We start from the raw sequence: 26,574 nt of genomic DNA, 5'->3' as shown, positions 1-26,574 counted from the left end.
CTTTGTTGTATAGAGTATTGATACAGATTTGTCCATGGCAAGGCTGGGAGGAAATTGCACTGAAATCTGCATGTGATACGTGTACATTTACATTGAAATGGGCGATATCTGGTGTGAGAATCTGTAATGACATATGCAGCAAATTTGAATTCTGCATTGAAGGTCAATTTCTTTGCTGAAAATGTCTTGAGCATAGGCATAAAAATCCATTAAAACTATTCGGGTGTACTGTGAACCACTTTGGATTTTACAGACACAGGTAAAATCCACATATTGTCTCACATGTGAAAATGTAAAATTTAAATGTAAAAATTTAAAAGGGCACCTGTCTGCATGTTTTTACATATACTATGGCTGTATAGGTGCTTGTCCCCACCCGAAAAAGTGCTATCTTTTTTGTAGCGATACTATGTGCCCGTCATAAGAAATCTAGCATAGAAATCACATATGCAAATTAGATTGGGAGTGCACTGCGAAGCAGAAGTTGTCACACCTCCAGTGCACTTACAATCCGATTTGCATATAGCTTCTAAGCTAGATTTCTCCTGACAAAATGGATCTCTATAAAAAAGGGTACCTACACAAATATACCATTATTTCCCTTTAAAGTGAATACAGGGAGCATAGAACTCATACAAATGATGCATCGTTTTCATTTTTTGACCCAAGTCTTCCCTAGCAAAAATATTGTAAAAAGTTAAGATGTCTCAATGTATTTCTAATGTGAAAAAAAATCCAAAAACACACACATAAAAGCAGTTTATACAAACATGCAACACATAAGCATTTCCCCTTAAAATCTAAACCAACAATTTTATCTTTGCTGTAAAAAAACAAACAAACAACAATACGCAATTAAATTAGAAAATAAAATCCAAAGCATTATTAATTTGCGTATTCTTTGCAATTCAAAACAACATACTGCCACAAAAGGACTTTGTTACAATAAGGATTTTTTAATCTGTAGTTTTGGACACAGAAATGTGAATTTCCTCCAAACAAAAATTAAGAAAAAAATAGCAGGAAAGATAATTTAGTGAAGGAACAATAAAAAAAAAATAAATGCAGTTTAACAGACAAAAAAAAGGTAATTGTGAAACTACAAAAGAAACACTTAACATACATACCATAAATGAATATAATAATATTACTGAAAAATATATATTTATGTGGCATATTAAGAACAAGAAATAACATCTAACTCAAACAGCTAAAACCTTTTATTTGGCAGTGGAAGACACAGTGTGAACTTATGTACGCTGATGGTTGACAGTAATGCAAAAGTAGTGAACATTTTATAAAACTCATGTTTTAAGTAGGTTCTCCGCCCATGTTTATTTGTGGAAAATTCTGATTAATAATGCAAATTTCAATAAGTTCTGCCTCGAAGCCTCTCTAGTCTCAGCAAAGTTTTCACTTGGCTAGGGCTTATACAGATTTATAAATCATGACTGCTTTTTTTTTTTTCCCAGAAATATCACTACACCTGTCCACTGGTTGTGTGTTTTACTGTAGGTTATTTTTTGGCTCAGCTTCAATGGGGGCTGGTTTGGCAAGATCAGTCATAAAGCATGGAAAGGTTTGGTGAGCGTGTCTAGAAGACAGCAACCATGTTTATTTTCTAACCCTGTATGACCAATTAAAGGGAATCTGTCAGTACATTTTTGCTATATAATTTGAGAGCAGCATGAAGTATAGTCTGAGATCCTGATTCTAGGGGTGTGTCACTTAGTAGGCTGTGTGTTGTGCTTTTAATAAAATCAGTGTTTTATCAGCAGGACTAGATGTCTCGTGCCATATAGTCCTCCTGCTCTGTGTAACCCCGCCCTCACCACTGAAAGCTTCCAATCAGCGATGGGGGGCGGGGTTATACACAGCTCGGCATTCCGAGCACTTCTAGATCTTCAGCAGAGAAAACTGTGATTGTATTTCAACTGCTGAATTCATTAAACTAAGTGATACATTTCTGGAATCAGGGTCTCCGTCCCTACATTATGCTGCTGTCAGATAGGTAGCAAAAACCTGGTGACAGATTCTCTTTAAAAGCAGGCCATACATATAAAATAGCAGTCAGTCAAACACATTTTTGCTAATGCCACCATATACTTGTACACTCGGCACAGACAGGTGTCCAGGTTTTAATGGCAAGAGAGGAGAGAACCATTGCTAGACATCTCCGATTGTAACTTCTTGGGAAACAAAGCATCAAGGAGGTTGTATTACAATATACCAATTTTTCTACCCTCGAATATCAGTTTTGAAAATAATTTAAAAATGGTATTTTAATACTTTACTGCCAAATTAAACAAAAATTTTCCAAGAATAAATTCAGGTGAAGAACCATTATAACATTTGTCAAACAGTGATACATATTTATAATAATAATAAAAATAAAAAAAAAGAAGAAGCAGTAGATTTATGGTCAAGGTAACAGGTACAGTAACTTTTTAATCAGAATTGTAGTCAACACTGCTCGTCGCAGATTTATTTAAATTATATCTAGAACAATGAGGCAATATTGGCAGTTCTATACAGTAAATTTAAGGAATCAACTTTGCTTAAGATACATTACATCGTAGTCAGAAAACAAAAAAATAGGTTGTAGCATAGAGTATAAATTTACAAAATAAACAGAAAATAAAGAGCTTTTCCTATAAATCTCTAAGTTTTGGGTTATATTTTAATTAGAACTTAAATGTCTACAATTATAGAAAAAGGCAGGCCACAAACTTAAATTAATTACAAAATTCCCCCAAAAATATATTTTCTTTCCTGAAACTTTCCTATGAAAGTTACGATGATATTGCATATTATTTTAATATATTAATATATACTTTAATTTAACTCACAACACTTTTACACATAAAACTATTAACTGGGTACATGGTAGATGATGTAGATATAACCATTTTTTGATCTTTGGCACCATAGCTAGTCTTCAGAAAGTGTTTCTGAGAAAACCGGATGACTGATTCGGGATTTTCCATTAATAGAAATAGTATTTGAGCGGATCGTGATCTGGAAAAAAAAAAGAGAAAAGCCAAGTTTACGGAACTGGATCTTGGACCTGACAACAAGACATTTTTTTAGAATTGGTACAAAATTCATCTGGATGTCTAGAGTCAGACCAGTTTGGCCTTCACATCTCTCTTCCCTCGAAACACCGAACATTGAGAGTTCTGAGAGAAGTCTGTGTTCGAAGTTTAGCCAAGTGTCCGGTATGAACCTCAAACTTTTAAGTTATTGTTCGCTCATCTATAAATCAAGACCATAACAAAAGATTGTATAACAGTTGGGTGAGTCTGCTAATCATTTAAATGCTATGGACACCTTTGAAACGGCAGTATGCATAACTGTCCTCTACTGAATTCAACTGGGGCTGTTCAGAGTGATGGTTCGCGGGATCCATGGGGAGACTACCCCTTTAATGCTGATGAGTTGATGAGTGTATAATTTCCTGTCGCTTCCCTGCAGAGTCTGACTGGGGTTCTCTTCTTTTTACTACATTCCTACACCTGATACACTCATTCTTCTCTTCCACCTGCAAATTGCTGTGTGTGTTCTTTCCTCCCAATCTACACTTTGGTACAAAACAGTCTGTATGATCTGCCCTTCCTGAGTACTTGGATGCTTTCCTCCTTCACACTCTAACCGGTTGCAGCTTAGATAGCAAATGTAAAATATTAAAAAAAATGTAGTGTAAAAGGTGTCAATACCCTTTAATAAGAGTAAATAAACCATAAAATTATTTTGTCCTTTTAAACAGCAAGATTGCTGGCAGTCTAGATACTGAGATCCCAGTCGAGTACTCAATCTACCTCCTGAGAAGCGTGAAGCTTAGGAGACAAGAGCTAACAACTACTGCTTGAGCGTGCACACAGGGCAGAGTACGGATGTAAAAGAAAGCATAGAATATCTACTGAATCTGTAATATACTGTGTGTCTGCGCTCAGACAGTAGCCATGCATCGGGTGTTTTTAAGCAATTAGGACCCTCTCTAATATGCTTGCAATTAAAGAGGACCTGTCTCTTTTAAAAATCCATGAGATGTCCTGATTCTGCCATTTTCCATTTTATGCTGCATCGCTCCATTGCAGAGATATCCACATTTGTTGCTTTTGGAGCGCGGAATGTGAAATCTCAGCTTGAGGACCAACTGGGTATTTCTTCATAGTCTTCTCTTTGGCTGTGCCCATTCACCCCTCCCTCCCAGACACTGCCAATCACAGCTTGGCAGCTGATCTAGCATTTTCAGGCTCTGCTGAGCAGTGATTGGCAGCGTCTGGGAGGAGTGAAAGTGCACAGCCAAAGAGAAGGCTCTGAAAATGCCCAGTTGGTCTGCATGTAGAGATATCACATACTGAGCTCCAATACAACAAATGTGGATATCTCTCCAGTGCAAAACAGTAAAAAAGGAGGTAATAAGTAGTGTTGAGCCACCCCCGTAGTGTTCGAGTTCGGTTCGGTTCGTCGAACACCCGTGTGTTCGCCGAACTGTTCGTCGAACTGTTCGTCGAACACCTTCGAACACCGTTAAAACCAATGGCAGGCAAACAAATACACATAGAAACACATAGAAAACACCTTCAAAGGTGTCCAAAAGCTGACAAACTGCTCGGAAGACACAACTAACACATGGAAAAGTGACAAGTACATATAGTCATGCGAAAAGAAAAGAGGTGGAGGAGTAAAAGGAGGGGGAGACACAGATATAGGCATGTCATGCCCTTCTAAAATCCAAAAAGTGAGAAGCCGAGACGGCCAGTCCGCTCCTGCCCGTGCCACCTCCGTGTCGCCGGGTTTGTGCCAGAGCCGCGGTGAACCCTGACGGCCAGCCCCCCTCTCCCAATACTGGTGCCTGTCCGCTGGTGGGTTGAGAGAGCCCCCCTGTGGTGGAGGCAGCTCTAAGCTTTTTAATTTAAATTGTCCCTCTAATTTGAATGAATACACTTTAAATCCATTTACAAGGATCTATTGGAGGGCAAGTCTCATGCCAGCAGCCGCGTAATTCCAGCTCCAGTAGCGTCCACTAAAGCTGCTGCAGTTAAAAAGCTTTTATAAGGATCGAGCTCGGCTGTCCACCGCAAGGCATCCTAGTGCCAGTCCCAGCCCCTATGCCTTGGGGTGCCTCCTGATGCTCTTCACTAAGTATCCCGTGGTCCCGAAGCATTTCCTTTGAAAAAATTAAGTGTCCAAACTACAGGTGGTGTAGCTTGCTTAACAGCCGGGATAATCCGCTGACTAGCAGACACTGCTACTAGGCACAAAGTATTTCCTGGGCTAGATGCAGTTAAAAATTTGTAAGTAGATACTCTCGTTGGATGCTGAGAAAGCATTCCATAGAGTCTCCTGGCACGCCATATATGATTCTCTTAAAAAGCTTGGGGTAGGGGTCTAGGGGACCCTTTTATAGCCAAAATCACGGCCCTGTATCACAATACGTCACCTAGGCTGAAGATAAATGGAACTGTAGCACCGAGGGCTCGGTTGCTACAGACGTATTGCACCTCACCCAGAGGTGTGATATCTCACTCTCAGATAAGGATGGAGTGTGGATCAGGACCCGACACCTGCATGCATTACACCACATTGCCGTGGGGCAGGGCGACCAATATGCCCCTGAGATGGGCACGACAGTCCCTGTCCCTGGCTGGAGTGGGGGGAGGGAACACTGAGGAAGGGGAACCCTGCAGTGCAGGAGCAGGGAGGAAGCAGTTCCTGGGTGCATTGAGAAGGGAGTATAAAAGGTGGGCACCATCTTAGTTCAGTGCAGAGAAGTCTGAGCAGAAGTGGCAGGGAGCAGGGGCTCTGCATGAGCTCTGCTCCGGAGGCGGGCCTAGTAACAGAGGCCCAGGCCTGCAAGAGGGAGAAGGAAGGAAGAGGAGCGGAGAAGGCTCCAGGAACGAGGAATGAAGGGATCCCAGGGGTGCGGACGGGCGAGTCGCCACCGCACGCCCGAATCCACCTGCGTGGAGGGGTCAGGCCAAAGGGGGAGACCGGTCCCCGAAACTAGTGGAGGCAGGAAACGACCCTCAGCTAGAAACCGGAGGCTCTGACATTTTATGTGGCGCAGCCCCTTGCTCCACCCGCTAGGAAGGCACCACATAGGGTCAGGGAAACTGGCGCCAAGTTTACCAAGAGGAGGCCCGAGGCAGCCGGACAGAAGTGTTGGTAAGAAAGGCCAGACAAAGGACACACAAAGGGGGTCCTGTGAAGCGCTCCAAAGTTATCTGGGAGTTGTCTGAGCCCCTCACCTGGTGAGCACAGTACGACGTGGGCAGCCGTTACCTGCAGACGTGGTCTGGATAATAAGAACTGTGAGTAAAGGCCCTGAACTGCATCACTGACTCCGTGTCGTTACTGCTGCTGCCCTGCACCATCACCCCCATCCTCCGCATACACTGCCCTGAGGCTATACTCCTCCCGTGGGGAGTTATGCTACGCTCTGCTGCACCCACAACACCAGCCTTAGCGGTCTGCCCTGTAGCGGCGGTTCACTCTGACCGCAATCCACGGGTGGCGTAGTCGGACATTTAAACATCAAAACCACATAAATAGTTCCGCCACTGGTTTGACCGCCCTGAGCCACGGAACCGGATCGCCGCCACGAAGACTACAACCACCAGCATCCACCAAAAAGGGTCCGGCTCCGGGTGTCCCAAGGCCCAGGGGGTGCGTCAGAACATTTTCATCACCTTTCACAATCACCAATGGGACAAGGCAGGGATGTCCTCTGTCCCCTCTCTTATACATCTTAGTGACGGAGCACCTGCTCTCATCAATTCGCCATAACCCCAATATTAGGTGGATTGAGGTGGGAGGCACCGAGTACAAGTGCTCTCTATTTGCTGATGATGTCCTAGTATATATCACTCAATCACATATATCCATCCCTGCTGTTATGGCTGAAATAGATCACTTTGTTACATGGTAAAATTTTAAAATCAATGCAGCGAAGTCTGAGGCCCTCGATGTCTCCCTCCCTAAATCCATATAGGATTCCATCCAGTCCAACTTTCCCTTTGCCTGGCCCTCACAGGGTATCAAATACTTAGGAATTCCTATTCATAGAGACCTCTCCCATCTATGTTATCTTAATTTTGGGCCCTTTATTGAACAATTCCATACAGACCACGGTTGGCAAGTTAGAACTGTAAGATTCACTACGTGAACCACTGGTGTTTTGTGGAAAAGCACATGTACACCGCGTTCCAAATTATTATGCAAAAAGTGTTTAGGAGTGATAAGGGAAGAATTTGTTTGTTTGTCAGTTAAACTCATTGATGGTGATGTGTGTCAGGGCTCTTTATATCACTGTAAGCAATTGCAGACACCTGTGCTAATTAGTTTGGCAGGTGTGTCCAATGAAAGGCAAAACTACTTAAGAAGGCTCTCTCACATTATTAAGCAGCCTACATTTTCTGCCAAAATGGGAAAGAAAAAGGATGTGTCGGCTGCTGAGAAGCAACAAATTGTGGAGTGTTTAGGTCAAGGCATGACTACAATCAACATTGTGCGATGATCAGGATGAAGTGTCTTGGCAATCAAGAAGTATGTAGCTGATTCACAGTACACACGTGTGCGTGCTGATAAGGGCAAATTGAGGACTCTTTCCTACAGGCAATTACGTCAGGTTGAAAGAGCAGCGGCAAAAAAGCCTTGTCATAGCAGCAGACAAGTTTTTGAAGCTGCTTGTGCCTCCAACGTCCCCCGAACAACAAGATGCAGGGTCCTTCAGAGGTTTGCAGCTGTGCATACGCCATCCTGTCGACCTCCTCTATCCACTTCACACAAGCAGAAACGGCTCCAGTGGGCCAAACATTACATGAAGACTGATTTCAAAACTGTTTTGTTCACGGATGAGTGCCGTGCAGCGCTCGATGGTCCAGATGAATGGAGTGGAGGATGGCTGGTTGATGGACACCCCACGCAAACACGGCTACAGCGCCAACAAGGAAGAGGTGGAGTAATGTTTTGGGCTGGAATCATGGGGAGAGAGACTGTCGGCCCCTTTAGGATCCCTGAAGGCGCTAAAGATGAACTCCATAATGTATGTGGATTTTCTCAAACAGCACTTCCTGCCATGGTTCAAGAAGAAGAACCGTGTATTTCACAGCAAGATCATTTTTCTGCATGATAATGCACCATCTCATGCTGCACATAAAACATCTGCATCTCTGGCTGATATGGGCATAAAAGGGGACAAACTTATGGTGTGACCCCCATGCTCCCCTGACCTCTACCCCATTCAGAACCTTTGGAGCATCATTAAAAGGAGTGTCTATGATGGCGGGAGGCAGTTCACATCTAAGCAACAGCTCTGGGAGGGTATTCTGTCCTCATGCAAAACAATTGAAGCAGAAACCATCCAAAACCTGACAAATTCAATGGACGAGAGAGTTCAGAAGCTCCTTTCGAACAAGGGGTCCTATGTGAAAATGTAACATCACCTAGAATAAAGTTTTGAGTTGAAAACTGTTTGATTTCAGTTTCTAACAACCTGCTAATGCTTATAATTTCAAAAATGACCATTTTTTTGGTCTTTATTAAAATGAAAAGGTTGATCGAAAAGTTTGGGGGGATCTAAGAGTGTGGCAACCCAGTAGTCATGATTACTTCGAATTCTGACAATATGAGGGTCATGCTGCAGGTAGTGCAGCAAGAAGGCACTTATGTGTCTTGCGCATCTCGGAGCCCCAAAATTATTTTCCGGGCTAGATGCAGCTAAAAATTATTTTTAATTTTAAATCTGGTGAAGCTTATTATAGATGGCCTAATAGGATCAGTGCTGCACACTGCTACAAAGCCCAAATTATTTTCCAGTCAAGATACAGATAAACATGATTAGTAATTTGAAAGGTTAAAACGGTTGGTAGGGTGATTTTAACCAATCATCAAGCTTTTACTCTCCCCAGGATGACACAGGGGTAGAAAAGTCGTTTCGGATCCATGATTTGTTCATCTTTATGAACGTGAGTCTGTCTACATTATCAGTGGAGAGCCGCGTGCGCTTATCTGTCAGCACACCACCAGCAGCGCTGAACACACGTTCAGACAGAACGCTGGCTGCGGGGCATGACAAGATCTCCAAGGCGTAAGTGGCTAGCTCCGGCCATTTATCCAGATTGGAAGCCCAAAAAGAGCAAGGGTCCAGTGACACAGTCGTGGCTTCAATGTTTACTTGGAGATACTCCTGTACCATCATCTCTAGGCGTTGACTATGTGTCAGACTTCTTGTCTCCTGTGGCCTTGCAAAGGATGGGCTAAAAAAGTGGTGAAATGATTCCGCAAAATTGATGTTACCAGCAGATACTGTGGTTCTGTTACGGTTTGAGTGCTGAACACTTGACGGTCCCACGGTTGGCAAGTTGGAACTGTGAGATTCACTACGTGCACCACTGGTATTTTGTGGAAAAGCACATGTAAGATTCTGCAACAGTCTCTGCTGATACTCCTGCATGCGTGCATCCCTTTCTATGGCAGGAATAATTTCTGCAAATTTACTTTTGTACCGGGGATCTAACAGTGTGGCAACCCAGTAGTCAGGATTATTTCTAATTCTCACAATTCGAGGGTCATGTTGCAGGTAGTGCAGCAAGAAGGCACTCATGTGTGTTGCGCATCCAGGAGCACCAAGTCCCTGTTGTGTTGGTGGCGAGGTAACAATCATGCTTCCTTCCTCTGTCCTCTCCCCCCAACCTCGCACAACAGAAATGTGATCAAGGTCTCCCTCATCTGATGAGTCTTCCATCAGTTCGTCCTCCACTTCTTCCTGGGCTCCTGCACCTTCCTCACTAGTTTGGCTGCTACCATGCGCCCTGGTAAAATCATCTCCCCCACCCTCACATGCCTGCCGCCTTGGTGCTGCCGACCGTCTGGACCTTGCAGATGTTAGCCCTTCCGCATACAACTCCTACTCCTCTACTTCCTCCACCTCCTCTTGTGCCACCACCTGACTCCGAATTCTGTTTAACATGTGCTCCAGCATGTAAATCACCGGAATAGTCATGCTGATAATGGCATCGTCAGCACTAAACATCTTCGTCGCCATTTCAAAACTGTGCAGAAGGGTGCATAGGTCCCTGATCTGAGACCACTCCTCCAGCGTGATTTGCCCCACCTCTGAATCTCGTTGGCCCAGGCTATACGTCAGAACGTATTGCACCAGGGCTTGTCGGTGCTGCCACAGTCGCTGCAACATGTGCAGAGTTGAATTCCACCGGGTAGGCACATCGCATTTTAGCCGGTGAAGTGGCAGGCCCAACGACTTCTGTAGAGATGTAAGTCGCTGAGCTGCGGGATGCGAACGGCGGAAGTGAGCACACAGCGACCGTGCCCTCTGCAGAAGGCCATCTAGTCTGGGATAGTGGGCTAAAAATTGCTGGACAACCAGGTTCAACACGTGAGCCATACAAGGCACGTGTGTGACATTGCCCCGGCGAAGGGCCGCACCCAGGTTTGCAGCATTGTCGCACACGGCCTTCCCTGGTTTCAGGTCCAGTGGAGACAACCATTCATGAAATTGGTTCTCCAGAGCTGACCACAACTCCTCAGCTGTGTGACTCACATTTCCCAGACATTTCAATGTAAAAACCGCCTGATGACGTTGAGCCCTACTGCCAGCATAGTAAGGAGGTGTGCAGGATCCCTTCTGCGCAGTTAGAAAGCTTGTGGCATGACCAGACAGGCTTTGGGTGCAGGTGGAAGACCGAGAGGAGGTTGAGGAGGCAGAAGCAGTGGAGGAACTTTGACATAAAGAGGATTGACGCACAACTCGTGGGGACGGCAAGACTTGGACAGCAGCCCCTTGTCCTGCTGTCACCATAGTTACCCAGTGCCCAGTCAGCGACATGTAACGCCCCTGTCCATGCCTACTCGTCCAAGTGTCTGTGGTGAAATGCACCCTGTCACACACAGAGTTTCTCAAAGAAGCGGTGATGTTGTGTGCGACATGCTGGTGGAGCGCAGGCACACCTTTCTTTGAGAAGTAGTGCCGACTGGGCATCTGGTACTGGGGCACTGCGACGGACATAAGGTCTCGAAAATCCTCTGTGTCCACCAGGCGGAAAGGCAGCATTTCTGTAGCCAAGAGCTTGCAGATGGTGAAATTCAACCTCTTAGCTTTCTCATGGCTAGGAGGAAATGGTCTTTTACTTGTCCACATCTGAGGGACCGAGGGCTGGCTATTGTGCTTAGACGGGGTTGTTAAGGGTGTCCCCGGCAAACTGCCGGTCTGTGAGGAAGATGCAGGCGGACATGTTAGGTTGCCTTGATCCAAAGGTGGTGCTATCGATGTCGGACAGCGCTCAAGACCAGCTGGTGTTACCACCTCCAAAGAAAATGATGACCTGCCAATCACGCTGGCTGTTGCGGGTAAAGAGGTGGCAGGTCTGCGCCCCAAAACAGGTGTGACTGCTGTCCCCCCAGTCACAGAGGATGAAGAGGCCGCGGATGCACAAGATATGGCAGACGGTGGTTGGCCCGGCCGGCTAGACCGCATTGTAGCACACTGAGCTTCCCACTGCAACTTATGCTTCATGTCCATGTGCCGGTTCATGCATGAAGTACTCAAACTATGTATTTTTTGGCCTCTACTTAGCTTTTGCTGACAAATGTTACAGATAACACGAGTTGGGTCATCTTTATCGATCTGAAAAAATGCCCAGGCTATGCAAGGCTTAGCACCCATGCGACCTGAAGAGCCACCACGACTTGTGGTGAGAGGCAGAGTTGTGTTTGAGGATGCAGTTGTTGACGTGCTTCCAGTACTACGTCTCTGTCCAGGAAGGCGCAACCTGACCTCGTCGTCACTAGCATCTTCCTCCACCTCCTCTGCTGACCTCATCTCTTGGCTGACTGTGGGTTGACAGTAAGTGGGATCTCCGACCTCATCATCATCACCCTGTGCGTTATCACACCCGTCGTCCTCAGAGCCAACCTGTTCCTGCCCTGACAAAAAACTAAAGTTGTCGCTCCAATCAGGTATTTGAGTCTTATCATAGTCTTCCTCATTGTCTCCACCAACAGGAGTTACAGTTTGGGAATGAGGGTCTACATTATGGTCAGAACCTTCTGCGTCTGGTCCTGGATCCGACTCATAAAGATTCTGGGCATCAGTGCAGATCATTTCCTCGTCTGGATTCACAGAAGCGCTGGAGTCGACCTCTGATTCCCAGGCTATAGTATGAGTAAACAGCTCTGCAGACTCAACCATCTGTTCTACCTCATACTCAGACGGGCAGCTGGAGATTTGGGAGCTGTGAGGAAGCAAGTGCGATTTGGGTGACACCTTTGAGGACTGGAGTATTTGTGATGTTGAAGTTGATGTGGAGGAGAGCCCACTTAAAGGAGCACTTGATATCCGTTGAAGCACCTGCTGTTTTTGTGCCTCATCTGGAATTTGTAGCGATTGGCGTGGCCGTAAGAAAGGGATCTTATCACATTGTCCGCTAAAAGAAGTAGACATTTTAGTTTGGCTGGAAGATTGTCTTTCTTCTGCACCTACCCCACGGACACAACCTTTTTTCCCCTTCCTAACACGCCTATTCCCCTTTCCACCAGCAGCAGGCCTTTTTCCACTCATTTTGGTGGTTAACTAATTCACAACTCTGGAGTTGTTTGCACAAAAAAACAATGGATGGTAACCGAGCAGAGCTGAGTGGCCAAACTGTGGTATTAGGCCAAAACTATTGGCTGGGTTAGATGCAGAAAAAAATTATTTTTAATTTGCAACCTGATGGAGGTCAGTATAGATGGACTAATAGACCAAGTCCCACACACTGCTAGAAGCCCAAATATTTTTTCAGAGCTAGATGCAGAAAAAAATTATTTTTAATTTGCAACCTGATGGAGGTCAGTATAGATGGACTAATAGACCAAGTCCCACACACCGCTAGAAGCCCAAATATTTTTTCAGAGCTAGATGCAGAAAATTTTTTTATTCAATTTGCAACCTGATGGAGGTCAGTATAGATGGACTAATAGAATGATGCTATGCCCAAAAGATTTTACTTCACTAGGTGCAGTAAAAAAATTGGTATTCTATACACAGGTGGTATATCTTGCAACACAGATAGGCTACTCCACTGACTAACACACTCTGCAATAGGCCAAAAAGGATTAGCTTTGCTAGATTCAGCCAAATGCTGTGAAAAAAACTTGCACAGCACTGGCACAGACCTGCCTGGCAAAAACTGATAGGAACTGATGTAACCTAGTCCTGAAAAGGACTCCAATTACAATTAGTCTTTACTCCCACAACCTATCTATTTAAGAGCACAGACCTGCCTGATAAAAGTCGTAGGAAATGCTGTAACCTAGTCCTTAAAAGGACTGCAATCACAACTATTCCCTACTCCCAAGCTATCTGTATATTTGTGCGAAAATTGGCTTGAAATTAACAAGGTATAGCGCACACAGCAACAGCGGTGCCGTCTAACACGCAGCTGCAGCAGTGAGAAAATGGTGGCGACGGGGAAAATGGCTTGGTCTTATAGGGCAAGGACATGTGACATACACTGCCAATGACACATGCCCTTGCTTGTGTGAAAAAAAGCACTTCGCTCCGTGTGTGCGCTGCTGATAGGCTGACAGATTGCACCTCCCCACTGCAAATGCGGGAAAGAGAAAAAAAAATGGAGATCTTCATTGTTCCTGCAGAGATCCATCCCCTGCCCCTCCCCCCACCCCGCTGTACACTCAAACTGCGTATTAACATTCATTTTCAGCATTACTGAGAAAAAATCCAGTTATGATTTTGGTGCACGAACAGTTATCGAACATAACCTCGAACAGCCGAATTTTTCTCAAATTGTTCGTGTTCGCCGACCGGCTCGAACACCGCCCAAAACAGCTCGAATTTGAGATTGGCGAACAGTTCGAGTAGAACAACGCTCATCTCTAGTAATAAGGAGAGCTGGGAGATCTTTACAAGGCATTTAACTCATTTGTTTGACAGGTCCTCTTTAAAAAGGACAAAAATATATATAAAAAAAAATTAACAAAGGTTTAGTTACTTCTTTTTTAATATGGAAACTAGTAACAGATATTCTAACTGCTGTTGATGGAGATTAGAATTTTTTGTTTTCTTAAAGACGATTAATAGAGATATTTATAAACAAACATTCAAATAATTCGACACGAAAATCCAATACTTCAACTGGATATTCATAAGCAGGACTAAAGTGTACAATGCTAAATTAATTCAGAGGAATATTATCTGTCAACAGCAGCTTCTTGAGTGTTTCTACAATTTTAGGGGAATATTTTTATATATCATACTAAACTAATGCTAGCAATGACATTTGTGTGGCTTCTATAACCTACTACATGCAGCAGAACTGGATTATTTTCACCCAGATATCAAACATTGTTTGCAACTTCCAATGCCCCAAAGAGTTAAAATTACAAATGAAATTAGTTTGTAAATTTAGGTTTTAAAACGTTACCAGGTCAGTCATACAATTACATGGGAAACCCTGGTGTCAAGAGACGACACATCTTAATAAGCCGTGTACCTTCCTAATGTGTTGGGTTAGTAAACAAGCATAAAAAATGGTTCAGAAATGTGAAAAGTCAAATTCCATCAAGCATAGGTAATGTAAAGTTCATATTTAATTAAAAAGCGCTGTGGATTATGTGTGACATTTAAATACTTCTCTGCTCAAAAGACCTGCAGAACATTGGGCTTGACATTAGTGGAAGGCAATGTCAGACCAAAGTGAACTATTTTTCATTTAAAGGTATAAAAAAAATCAGTGGGGGCTATTTATCAAACCACCGACAGGTTTATGCATCCTAATTGGTCATATGTCCCTGTGACTTCTATGGGAACTTACTGCTAATTGTGACATTAATCCTCTCCCATCCAACAGTAGAAAGCGCATTATTCCTAACCAATGTCCAGGACTTCGCCTATAGCCCAGTCAAAATGGGGAGAATGTAGAGAGGGGTCAACTCAGAAGCTAAGGTTAACTTCCCAAGTTGAAAAAAAAGCTGGCGATACAAAGAAAAGCACAATAGGGTCTTATCGGAGAATTGGCAAGAACAATTAGGGGTGCATATAGGTGCTCACCTGATGGGGCTGTGCAAGACAACCACTGTAGTAGCACAAAATGTCAGCTGCTTCAAGCCCACGAGGAATATAGCCAGAGAAACATGGGTTAACTGCGCTAGTAGAAGGATCCTGGAGACAGAAGAATATTAAATGCGGTTTGTCAACGCGTTTCAAAGTCATCTGACTTCATCAGGACAAACCACAACCTTATGCGTGGTTTGTCCTGATGAAGAAGTTAGATGACTTTGAAGCCCATTGATAAATAAACCACACTGAATATTCTTCGGTCTCCTGGATCCTTCCGCTATTTATTAGCAGCGCAATTAACCCACGTTTTTTCCTGCTACATTTTAAAGTTCCCAAGTTGACTCCTGGATTCACTGATGTGGTGAATGCTAAAAATTCATCAGTCCTTTATATTGCAGCCACAAATTTCACATTTTCAAAGAAAGAGGTGCTGCAGCTTCACTTCCTGAAAAACCAGCTGCTTAGAGAGGGGTGTTGATAATGCACCAAAATATTATGATAAAATCTGTCTACGATAAACTTCTTAGGCCAGGGTCAGACAGGCATATTTTACAGTTTGTCTGTAATGCCTGGACTGACCGAGGGTCTCCCACCCAAACCTGCAGCCTCCTCCAAGTCTGCGTCCCAAACTTACAGCCTCCTCCAAGTCTGCGTCCCAAACTTACAGCCTCCTCCAAGTCTGCGTCCCAAACTTACAGCCTCCTCCAAGTCTGCGTCCCAAACTTACAGCCTCCTCCAAGTCTCCGTCCCAAACTTACAGCCTCCTCCAAGTCTCCGTCCCAAACTTACAGCCTCCTCCAAGTCTCCGTCCCAAACTTACAGCCTCCTCCAAGTCTCCGTCCCAAACTTACAGCCTCCTCCAAGTCTCCGTCCCAAACTTACAGCCTCCTCCAAGTCTCCGTCCCAAACTTACAGCCTCCTGTAACTTAGTTCAGATCGGAAGACCAGTCCGGATAGTGTAGTCCACATATGGACCATGAAAAGCATCCATCTGAACCAGGCCTTTAACTGATTGCCATGCTATAAAAAGAAGCACATATTTAAGGAACTTCTCATGCTCCCACTATTTACAAAAAAAAAAGTTTAAAAAGCATTTTATGATTCTAGCGAAGATTTGATTTGTGTGTCTCTGAGTTTTCCCTTTATTCAACATATTCTAAGATGATATGAGATTATCAGCTTTTAAGAAAGTTTGTTTACTGTAAGTGATATCTGTATTTGGTATGTAACCCCTCCTGATGTACAGCACCATGATATCAATGGCGCTATATAAATAAATAAGAATAATAAAATATGATTTTTCTGATACTTTGTCAGGAGAGATTTCTGCTGCATGTGTCTTTATGCGGTCACCCAGTGGTTGTGATGTGAACTGCAGCTTGCCAAGGGTATTGCTAGTCTTATGCAACAATGTATTTAACGATAAATTGGAATCCTCTCAAAATTGGTGGAAAGTTATGGGTTTTACAGATGTGAACTGTAAAAAAATAAATAAAAAAATTGATGGATCATCCTACTTCAAGGGAATCCTAACCCAGGATCTAAGGAATCTCAGGTCCAGGAAACACAACGGGAGAAGTCAACGTTTCTTAGATAGAGAATTTTTGTAATGCACCTTGTAGCAGTGTTGCAGAATCTTTTCCATAATGCTTCAAAAAGATTTGCTAAATTACTATAGATCAGTCAGGTTTTCTCTTCAGCATTTGCAAGCTTCCACCTCTAACCTCAGGGCACAGACTTCATTAACCTTAGAACGCATGACCATAAAAATCTACTTTTTCACATACCTGGGGCTTTTTAGGCCCGTGTGCAAATAACATGGAATAACTCAAACAAAAATGACAAACAACTATATACCTGAGGAATACCTAGAGTTTCAAAATTCTAACTACAGTAATCTTGCAGAAAATAGAAAACAATTAACAGGGCGGGCCTGCGAGGTCCCAGGTATGCGTTCTAGGGTTAAAGACATTTTTAAGTCCCAAAGTCGTCCATTACTTTAATGCTATGAATGTGTGTAAACATTGATCAAAGGAAATATAAGAAGTCAAGCAATATTCATACAAAAATTACACCAACTGCAAATGATAGCATAACCAAGGAAAATAAGAAAGTTGAGTTTTGAGACTTTTGCTGTTAGACCCACTAATCCCAGGCACCTCTCCAATATAAATACAGAATCACCTTGTTTTAGTCACATGGATACATCAAGTACTTTGAGTGGCTTGTTTGCTGTTGTTACCTGAGGAGCCGGTCACTGATCAAGGCATTCATGGGATACGGTCTCAAATCCGCATAGTCTGAAACTTGTACATGACCATTATAAATCTGATCTCCCTTCTTACAAACTCACCCTCTTCAGGTTTGCAGCCCCCTGTCCGGAACGTATGGCAGCCAGGATATCCTGGCGGAGCTGTTCTGGATCAGAACTTTGAAAAGATACTGTGGACTTTTTTTCAGGAATGGGAGGTGGACTGTGGACTCTGTATTTTAGTTGAGGGGTTAGTGTCTATAAAACAAAAGTTCTTACAGTGACAACATTCTCAGGGTTAAAACACATTAATGACAAATTTGATAAAAGCCTCACAAATGAATTCAACACAGTGATTAATGTGAACACATATTAAAGAGAACCTATCAACAATTCAGAGGTGGATAGTTTTTGCTGATTGCATGCCCGCTGCTACCCTGAATATTCAGATGGGGTTTTTTTTGTTTGTTTTGTTTGTTTTTTTAATAAATCCACCATAGGGTTCCAGAGATATAGTTTTTTTATTTAGTGCTACTTTTTGGGGGTGTGGCGTAGACAGAGTAATATTGCAGAACAGCCAAAAGACACCCCCAGAGGATCCTGTGAGCTATGCCCCATAAGTAAAGACCATAAAAAGTTAGCACTAAATAGAAAACCCACATATCTGGATCCGTATGGTGAAATAAAAAAATACAAAAATTGTATAAAATCAGGGGAACAGACAGGTTAAATAAAAGCAAAATCTGGCCACTTTTGTCCTGATGACAGGTCCTCTTTAAAGGGCAATTTCCATTTTCATCCCTCCTGGCACCATTCACATCTATACCTACAGTATACCTTCACATGAACCTAGAAATCAGGGTTCTTGTTGGAACACAGTGATCTGCAATGGTAGAGCTGTCTAGGCTATCTACACAAATGTAGAGGAGTAAGCACATCTCCTAATCTTTAGAATGATTTTTACAGGTACTATAGTACGATCGGTGGTTTGCACAGTGTCTCCGATAAGTATCCAGAGCTCAAAAGTGTACTGAAGTTTCGGACGGCCCTAACTCAGCCCATGTTTTCTTGATTGACACATGGTACGTCTTCTAAGTCATCCAGACTATGCATAATGTAAATTTCCTGTTGTGGTCAGAGAATTTAAATTTTCTTCTGTATGTGTATAGGCCCTATATTCTTGTCAAATTAGAAAAGGTGGTCTGAATTAGGGCTCAAACCACCAGACACTTTGAAGTGCTGGATACGCCCAGAGGACACTTAAAGGGAACCTGTCATCAGGATTTTGCCAAGTAGACTACAGGCAGTGTCAGGTTGGCACCGTTAACCTGATTAAAATGATACCTGGGTTGATGAAATCCATCCTGTGGTTGATGTTTAATCTTTAACATGACACTACATGTAGTTTACTTAGCACAATCCTGATGACAGGTTCGCCTTAAGGCCTAATTTGCATACAGTATGGGGGATGTCACACCTTTACAGTGCTACTGGGGATTTCCTGTTTCCACAATTTTCTGTTTTGGGCTGAGGATTTACATCTCTTCTGTACATGCGTCTGCTCTATATGAATGTCAAAAAAAGGAAAGAAGGGCTGAGTTTGAGCTGAAACCACCAAACACTTTGAAGGGTCCATATACGCCCAGTGATATTAATACATTACCCAGTGGGTAAAGAGACTATTCAAGGGATTGTAATAAAACTTGACTTTTATTTGATTTAAAAAATAAAGATGGTCAAAAATATAAAACAAATACTAAAGTGATCTTTTATTATTTCTATATTTAATTGGATTCCTAAGATTAGCTCTATCGGCTATTCAACCTAAACACATTACGAGAACTATACTGTCCTACCTAGACCATGGCTGTAGTCCATGAACTAATAACTATGCATAGCCTGATATTGCTTTAACCGTGTTTACAAGAAGCACTAAAGCTAGCTAAAAGTAATTCATAGCTTCCCCAACATGTTTCGCCTCTACAGGCTTCCTCAGGGGGCTGGGGCTATAATATGCCCAGTGGACACAAGGACTAATTGCCTACAGCATAAGGGCTGTTGTAACCTTACAGCACTACTAGGGACAAAGGGTTATACTGTATGTCTAGAATAGTATTTACATCTGCTACAGCATTATGGAAATAGTTTATAAGAGTAATAACTGCTGAGTGTTTCCTTTTAACGCATACCTCCAATGGAAAAACTAAGCTCCTAGATGCACGTGACTTTTGTGGAATAGGACTTCTTTCCTTTAAAGCATCAATGTTCATGCTGCCGACCCCTTCATCATTCTAATCCACTAACTGTAAATTATAATTGCCTGCCATGTTACAGATACAGTGGACCTGCAGCCCGGTCATGGTCATTCTAGCTACAGACCTGCAAGATCACATTATACATTTACCTCTGACGTCCTGCTTGAATCAGTACACAAAGGTAAGAAAAGTGTCAGGGGTCAAATTTATGCAAAATTACCAGTTAATTTATGGAAATTACCCTTTAGTGACAGTTAACATTAATACATTTTTGCAAACTGAACATATCAATTAAATAAACTCCATTAATAAACACACAGCTCAACATTATTACATACACATAATGCAGCAATGTTAGGGGGAGGGGGGGCCCAATATTCAAAATTTTAATTTCTTCTCTTAAATAATTAAGAGTCATAAGTTTTAGGAATGTAGTTGCTCTACCCTGCACATTTGTTTTTTTGACCTTGAGAAAGGCACCGAAACGCGTTGGTATTAATAAATAAAGTTATCTAAAGTTCCAATGCTCCTTATTTCTCGCAGCGCAGCCCACCTAACGCGATTCTCTCCATTCTGGTAAATACACATCTGGAAGCCACATGATTATAATGATTCAACAGGTGTTGTGTCTTCACACACCACTAGGTGAGAGAAACCACCCCCTTAGTAGTCTTCCTTTTAAATTGCACTCCCCTATTGTGTGTGCTTTTGCCCTTCTCTAGAGTTGTTCAAGTTTTAGGAATGGGCTCACCTCCCTGCTACTCCAAAAGGATACAATTTTTTAGGAATTCAATTTACAGGTTGTTGATCCAAGACCTATATTATACTGTTTTGTTTCAGAACTCCATATGACTGAAGAAGCTATAGTCCTATACTTGGGAAATAAGTGTCGCATGAGCCATACGACTTTCTCTACTACTTCTATTAAACTCAAAGTGGGTGCTCTTAGAGACATCTGTGTATTTTCCGGCACCGACACTATATTTCTTATTTGTCTTCTATCTTATGACCTAAACATGTTGACATATACATATACATATATATATATATATACACACACATACATACATACATATATATATATACACACACATACATACATATATATACACACACACATACATATACATACATATATATATATATATATATATATATATATATATATATATATATATATATATATATATAAAAGGGGATCTTACATCTTGGACGCAAGTGATGCCCTAAATGAAAGCACTAATTTTACGGCCTGACCTCTTCAGCTTTGACCTGTCTCGTACTTTATTTCTGTAGATCACAATTAAAACTAATAAATGTCCATAAAACAAACACTATACTTGGGTAGAATACTGTGACCCATACCTTACAATAGCATAGCAATGTTTTGAAAAAGTTACAAAGAATAAAAAAAGAATCTACGTACATCTACAAAGTGTAGATTTTTCCCGGATGACCAATATCAGATGGTCAAGGAAATGTATCTTCTCATGATGTTCAGACAAAATCAGGAGGCTTCCTCCCTCACTGTGTCAATGACATACTGAAGGGGGCTGGCTGTCAGGCTGTTTATTAATTAAGCCAGCCCTCTTGTCCATGAACTGATGCAGAGATGGAGATTGACAGCCAGCTCCCATATTCACATTTAAGTGTATCAGAAAGTCACAAGAAGCTACATTTCTAAGACCATGCTGTGGCATCTTTTGCCGGCCATAGCTGAAGTTTTTAAAAATTACCTATAAATATGTCAATTTAATTTATTTCCATTTGTAAACCACTCAAAAACTAATTAAAAGTTATCGGACAAAGCCAATAAAAGCGATATTTAAGTAATATTTGTTACATTATTTTGCCTTTTTTTTATTTTAGATAGACATTACCTCAACTTCAGTCTCTTCCTGGGGAATCACTGAAAATACTGAATCCTTTCTGGCATCAGTCAGAGAAGTAACTGGAGACCAACCAATGGGAGAGTCCAGGTTTAATGGGGATTTGGTAGGCGACGAGCCAGAACTGAGCGACTGAGACCTTTTAATCACTGATGTTACAGAAGATGGAAAAGAATTAGAGTGTGAACTTAGAAATGGTCTTGGGGTTACAAAATTGCTCAATTTTGGCAAAGTTAATGGAGGGTTCTGGCTTGTAGGAGAGATAATTGATTGTACAGTTTTGCTAGAAGATGTAGTAGAAATGACTTCAGGTTTCCATTCATTTTGCAGAAGTAGAGATGGTTTCTCAGATGAGACGAACGTAGGCACATTCCTGGTTTCCAAAAGTTTTTGTTCCAGCGATGCAACATTCAGCCTTTTCTCTTCATGACCTAAAGACTCTACCTCTCGGGGCTCAGAAGGCAGATCAACTGACAATCCTCTTTGTATAGAATAATTTTCAGTAGAAGTTTGTGAGACATGGGCATGGTGCATTTCAGAACGGGAAAGTCCACTATTTTTAATTTCACTATTCATTTCCGGTAATGGTGGCTTGTCTTCTGGCAATTTCTCCTCCAGCTTAGGAGGAAAATTTAGTACATTCACTCTAGAAGGAAGAGGTCTGACTGTCACAGGCATAGCCTCATTTCCTAGGTCTCTAAATTTAACAGTACTGCTTGAAGGATTTGCAGAAGTTTTTGCCTTGGCGATAGCCGACGTTACGTACATGCTTGAAGCTCTCCTTTGCATCTGTAGGTAGAAAGAACTTGGACCTTTCACTGGGCTAGGAGGTTTTGGCTTTGGTTTAACCTCAGGAGGAGATGCTTTATCCGATGACAGAACATGGGCAGAAGATAAACTTCTTGAAAGTGCTAAATGTACTTTCCGACTTTGGTCAGCAGTAGTTTTAGAAACCAGTGTGTTGACGTTTGATCCTTGCGGTGATAGATCTCCATTTTTAACCACTGGTGGTGGTTCACTTTTTTCGTAAGTATGACCGTAATGAGGTTCATTATTGCTATGTGTCATAGTGTGACTATTCTCATATTCATTCATTGATGGATTTACAGATTTCACTGCATCTTGTGAACCTTCACGATCGACATACCTATCTACATCGAACGATCTTTGGGGTATAATTTTGTAAGTAGTCATTCCAACCTTGGGGAGATAGTCCCTTGTGATCTCATTGGAGGGCTTAGGCCTTGGATCAGAATGCTGACGATACAGATGAAATGTTTGCGAGTAGGAACTTTCCTCCATATCTTCCTGGTCACTTACTGTTTGAGTTTGGACACTTTCACTAACATTATGGACAAGTTCATGTTCTTTTCCCGTTAGAAGCACCTGATGATCAACTATTTGTGCCGGAGTACTTGTATGCCCATTCAGTTCAAATTGGACTTTATCGGCCAAAGTATAACCCTGAGAAAATGTGATTTCCCTGTCTGTGGTTACCACCACATCACTATCAAAATTGTGTGTTTGAACGGCTGAATCCTGCATTTTCCCCCTTTCACTAATGGAAGGCTTTAGCCCTGTATCCATGTCGCTTTCAGTCAGATTAATGTAGCCACTGTCTTCAATAACCAATTCTGTAGTTTCGACAACCTTCATAGATGGTGCAGTTTGACAGGCCTGTTCTGCTACAACAACTTTACTTTCAAATATTTCATGATCCTCTAGTTTGCTGGTTGGGGTAGAAGTCCTGTTTTCACTTTCACCTAAAAAATAAAAATATAAGAAAAAGCGTTAGACAAATATACAGATTATGGAGAGTCTCTAATAATTTGCTCAACAGTATGGAAAACAAAAGGGGCGACCATACTATGAGCAACCTGTCCATATATGACTATGAGCGTGTTGAGTTTGGGTCACAAGACCTGTGACCTGTCTGGAAGTCATACTCCATACTTGGATTGTGAACATTGGACGTGTAACACTGGCCACCTTGCGTAATCCTTTCCAGTTGAAGTATATCCCCAATAAAGCGAATCAAAGAGTGCCCCTCTGTTAGGATTCCCAATGATCAGCTGTATTCTACGGAGGAACACGCATTTTTATTTTCTTCTGGAGCAGCACAATAAAAAGGTATGAAGGTCTATTAAATCAATGGAGTGCATAAAAAAGTTAGGTCCTCAGGACAAAAACAGAGGCTACTAAGTTGTTATACTTGTAGTCCAACTAAAGTTGAACTCTTAACTTGAGAGCCACATTCAACTCCGAGATGGTCACAAGCAACATTCAGTGCCATCCTCCCCCCAGTAACGACACAGAGCCCTCCCCCCACCCCCCATTACCAGTATAAAGACAGCCAAAGTTTCCCAACAAAAAAATCACAGCAAGATATTTTGCTTTTGTCCCTTGTAGGCAGTATTCTAACATCCAAGGCTTTCCACTCTAAACACTATTGCATTCAACTTCAATCGCCCCTCTAACTGGCAGTATCATGCCATCTTCAGCTTACAATATTGTTCTCTTTCCTCATCAGTATACACGCATCCAGATCTGCTCTTCTGTGCAGGACTACCCACAAAAGTCAACTCCTGGAGACCCGCTTTCATAGTCGTCTTCTATACCTTGCGTTAATGGTACAAACTGGCAGAAAGCCACGAGCCAGCCATCATTGGCCCACGAGCCATAAGTGGCACAGTTTGGGGGCACCTGGTCTAGAGACTTCTTTAAATTTTTTCAAAATGCAAAAGTAGGGTATTCGGGTTTTTACAATCAGATAACACCTTTACGTGAACTTTTTTACCCCCCCCCCCAGGCATATATTTTAGATTAAATGGAATACCCCTTGAAGTCAATAAAATGCAGAACTTCTCTGCACTTTTAGACTCAACATTATATTTTGTTTATATAAGAAATCACTGAAAGAGAGTAATTCTTTCTGATAGAAGAAAAACAAAAACCTTACTTATAAAGCCATAATGTGCACAATGTAATTCATTACTGCATATATCACAGTGCGTGGGACTTTATACCGCCATTTATACAGTCTCTTAAAGTCCTAATATTCTGTTGAGCTGCTGAGACTTTCGCCACATAGAAAGGGAATAAGAAGACAAAGCGAGAATCCAACTTTCCATACGTCACCAAGGAAGTGTCAGAGGAGGCTCTCTGGTCATGCATATCGTACATAACACATGGAAAGTAAACTTGGAACGTTTACATTAAGTCACGGCAAAATTGTCAGGTCTGAGACCTGGAATAACAACTTCATGAAGTTTCTTTGCATTTTATATGTGACCATTGCAAGTGAGTGCTGGAATTCAGATGGAGCGGGATGGGGGAGTGGTGAGCGCCACTTGTCGAATTCATGATAAGCAGCGGTGTCCACTATGCCACAGATCTTACTCCAGCAGGGACTGGAATAGGATTTGTAGCAAGGTGCACACAGATGTTTAGGCCACTGGTCCATTGCTCCTGACTCACGAAAAGGCATATAACTGTTCATGAATCAGGAGTGTCTGACCTGAGCACATTTACTCATCAACACCAGTGTGAATAATGCCGGTCTTGATGTATCGGGCCCACAACTTTGAAGTGGTCTGAGATCATAAATCAGTTGAGAAGAACTCTTAAAAAGATATATAAAAAAAAGTTACAGACTCTCCAGACAGACCATTAGAAAGATCTCACTGACAGATTCTCAGATTTTGCAGCCATTAATACATAATGCAACAAACATTGTAGATGGCAAATGGTGCAAAATTTTTAATGAGACTCAATTGAAATTTTTTTTAGCCCAAAAGACATGCATTCAACTTAAAAAAAAAAAAAAAAAAAAAAAATAATGTCCCCAAAGTTGGACAACTCCTTTAATGACGGACACCAAATCAAACTTTGTTAAAGAAATACTCCAGGCTAAAGACATTGGTGAGCAAAATTTAGGGTAGGCCATCAATATTGGATTGGTGAGGTTGTAGTACCAGGCACACCCAACAATCAGCTGTTTGCAGCTCTGGCGGGCCGGAAGAGAACAGCTCCATATGCCATGTGGTGGCCTTTATCAGCCCCTATTGAAATGTATGGGAGCCTAGGTGCAGTACCGGGAATGGCCACTACACAGTGTAGGAAGCTGTGCTCCATATACTGTTCACGTTAGACCGCTGCTTGAGCTGGAAACAGCTGATCGCTTGGGAAGGGGGGGGGGGGTCTAGAGTCTGACACCAACAGTTCAGATACTGATGATCCATCTTATGGATAGATCATCAGTATCTTAAAAGGGGTTGCACCAGGTGTATAAGCCACCAGTATCGATAAGATAAGTAATACTCTATTAACTGCTGGGGGTCCTAAGGGATCCTGAACCGATTTTGAGAATGTGACCCTGACTGATTTGAGCAGAGTTCCCGCATGCGCAGCTCCTTTCGACTTGCCAAGTGTTGTACTCTACCATTTTCGGCAGTCAAATAGTGAGTGGAGGTGCCATGCCCAACCTCTGCTCCATTCTCGGGATCAGTAGGGATCCAAAGTTAAACCCCTTGTGATAAAGAAGTTAATAACTTACAAACTTGGTACAACCCCTTTAAATCTAAAAAAAATCCATTTAACCTATATGAAATGTGGTCTGAGAGGAGAACCTCGACATTACCATACACTATAGTATGTGTGATTTCAGTATCACCTCTATGCTGATGACACACAGACCTACCTCTCTGAACCCGATATTAACTCCTTAATAACCAGAATCCCACAATGTCTGTCCCCTATTTCATCCTCCTTTTCTGCTAGTTTTCTAAAACTTAACATGGATAAAACAGAATTCATCATCTTTCCCCCATCTCACTCAGCCCCCCCATCTGACTTATCTATCAAAGTTAATATCTGTCCACTCTCCCCAGTCCCACAAGCTCGCTGCCTCGGGGTAACCCTGGACTCTGAACTCTCATTCAAACCACATATCCAAGCCCTTTCTACTTCCTGCCGACTCCAACTCAAAAACATCTCCCGGATCAGCACATTCCTCAGCAAAGACTCTGCAAAAACACTAGTGCATGCCCTCATCATCTCCCGCCTCGACTACTGCAACCTCCTGCTCTGTGGCCTCCC

General features: G+C 42.3%; 1 protein-coding gene across 6 annotated transcripts in view; it reads right to left on the bottom strand.

Moving 5' to 3' along the window:
- Positions 1-936: 936 nt before the first annotated feature.
- COBLL1 (cordon-bleu WH2 repeat protein like 1) overlaps positions 937-26,574 on the bottom strand; it is a 148,383-nt gene continuing 122,745 nt past the window's right edge. For 5 of the 6 annotated variants that reach the window (XM_073647036.1, XM_073647038.1, XM_073647040.1 and 2 more), the window contains exons 13-15: positions 21,469-23,240; positions 17,436-17,591; positions 937-3,018 (exon numbers count right to left, since the gene is read on the bottom strand). In XM_073647036.1, the coding sequence (XP_073503137.1) occupies positions 2,932-3,018; positions 17,436-17,591; positions 21,469-23,240 (2,015 nt within the window). In that variant the 3' untranslated portion in view covers positions 937-2,931. The remainder of the gene's footprint in view (positions 3,019-17,435; positions 17,592-21,468; positions 23,241-26,574) is intronic. The other variant, XM_073647041.1, reaches the window with a different exon arrangement.

This window comes from Phyllobates terribilis, unplaced genomic scaffold (genome assembly GCF_046119375.1).
Source record: "Phyllobates terribilis strain yellow unplaced genomic scaffold, ASM4611937v1 Scaffold_9__5_contigs__length_417890890, whole genome shotgun sequence".
Classification (NCBI taxonomy): domain Eukaryota; kingdom Metazoa; phylum Chordata; class Amphibia; order Anura; family Dendrobatidae; genus Phyllobates; species Phyllobates terribilis.
The sequence above is the reverse complement of the archived record's forward strand: the minus strand, read 5'-3'. Positions and strand labels throughout refer to the sequence as shown.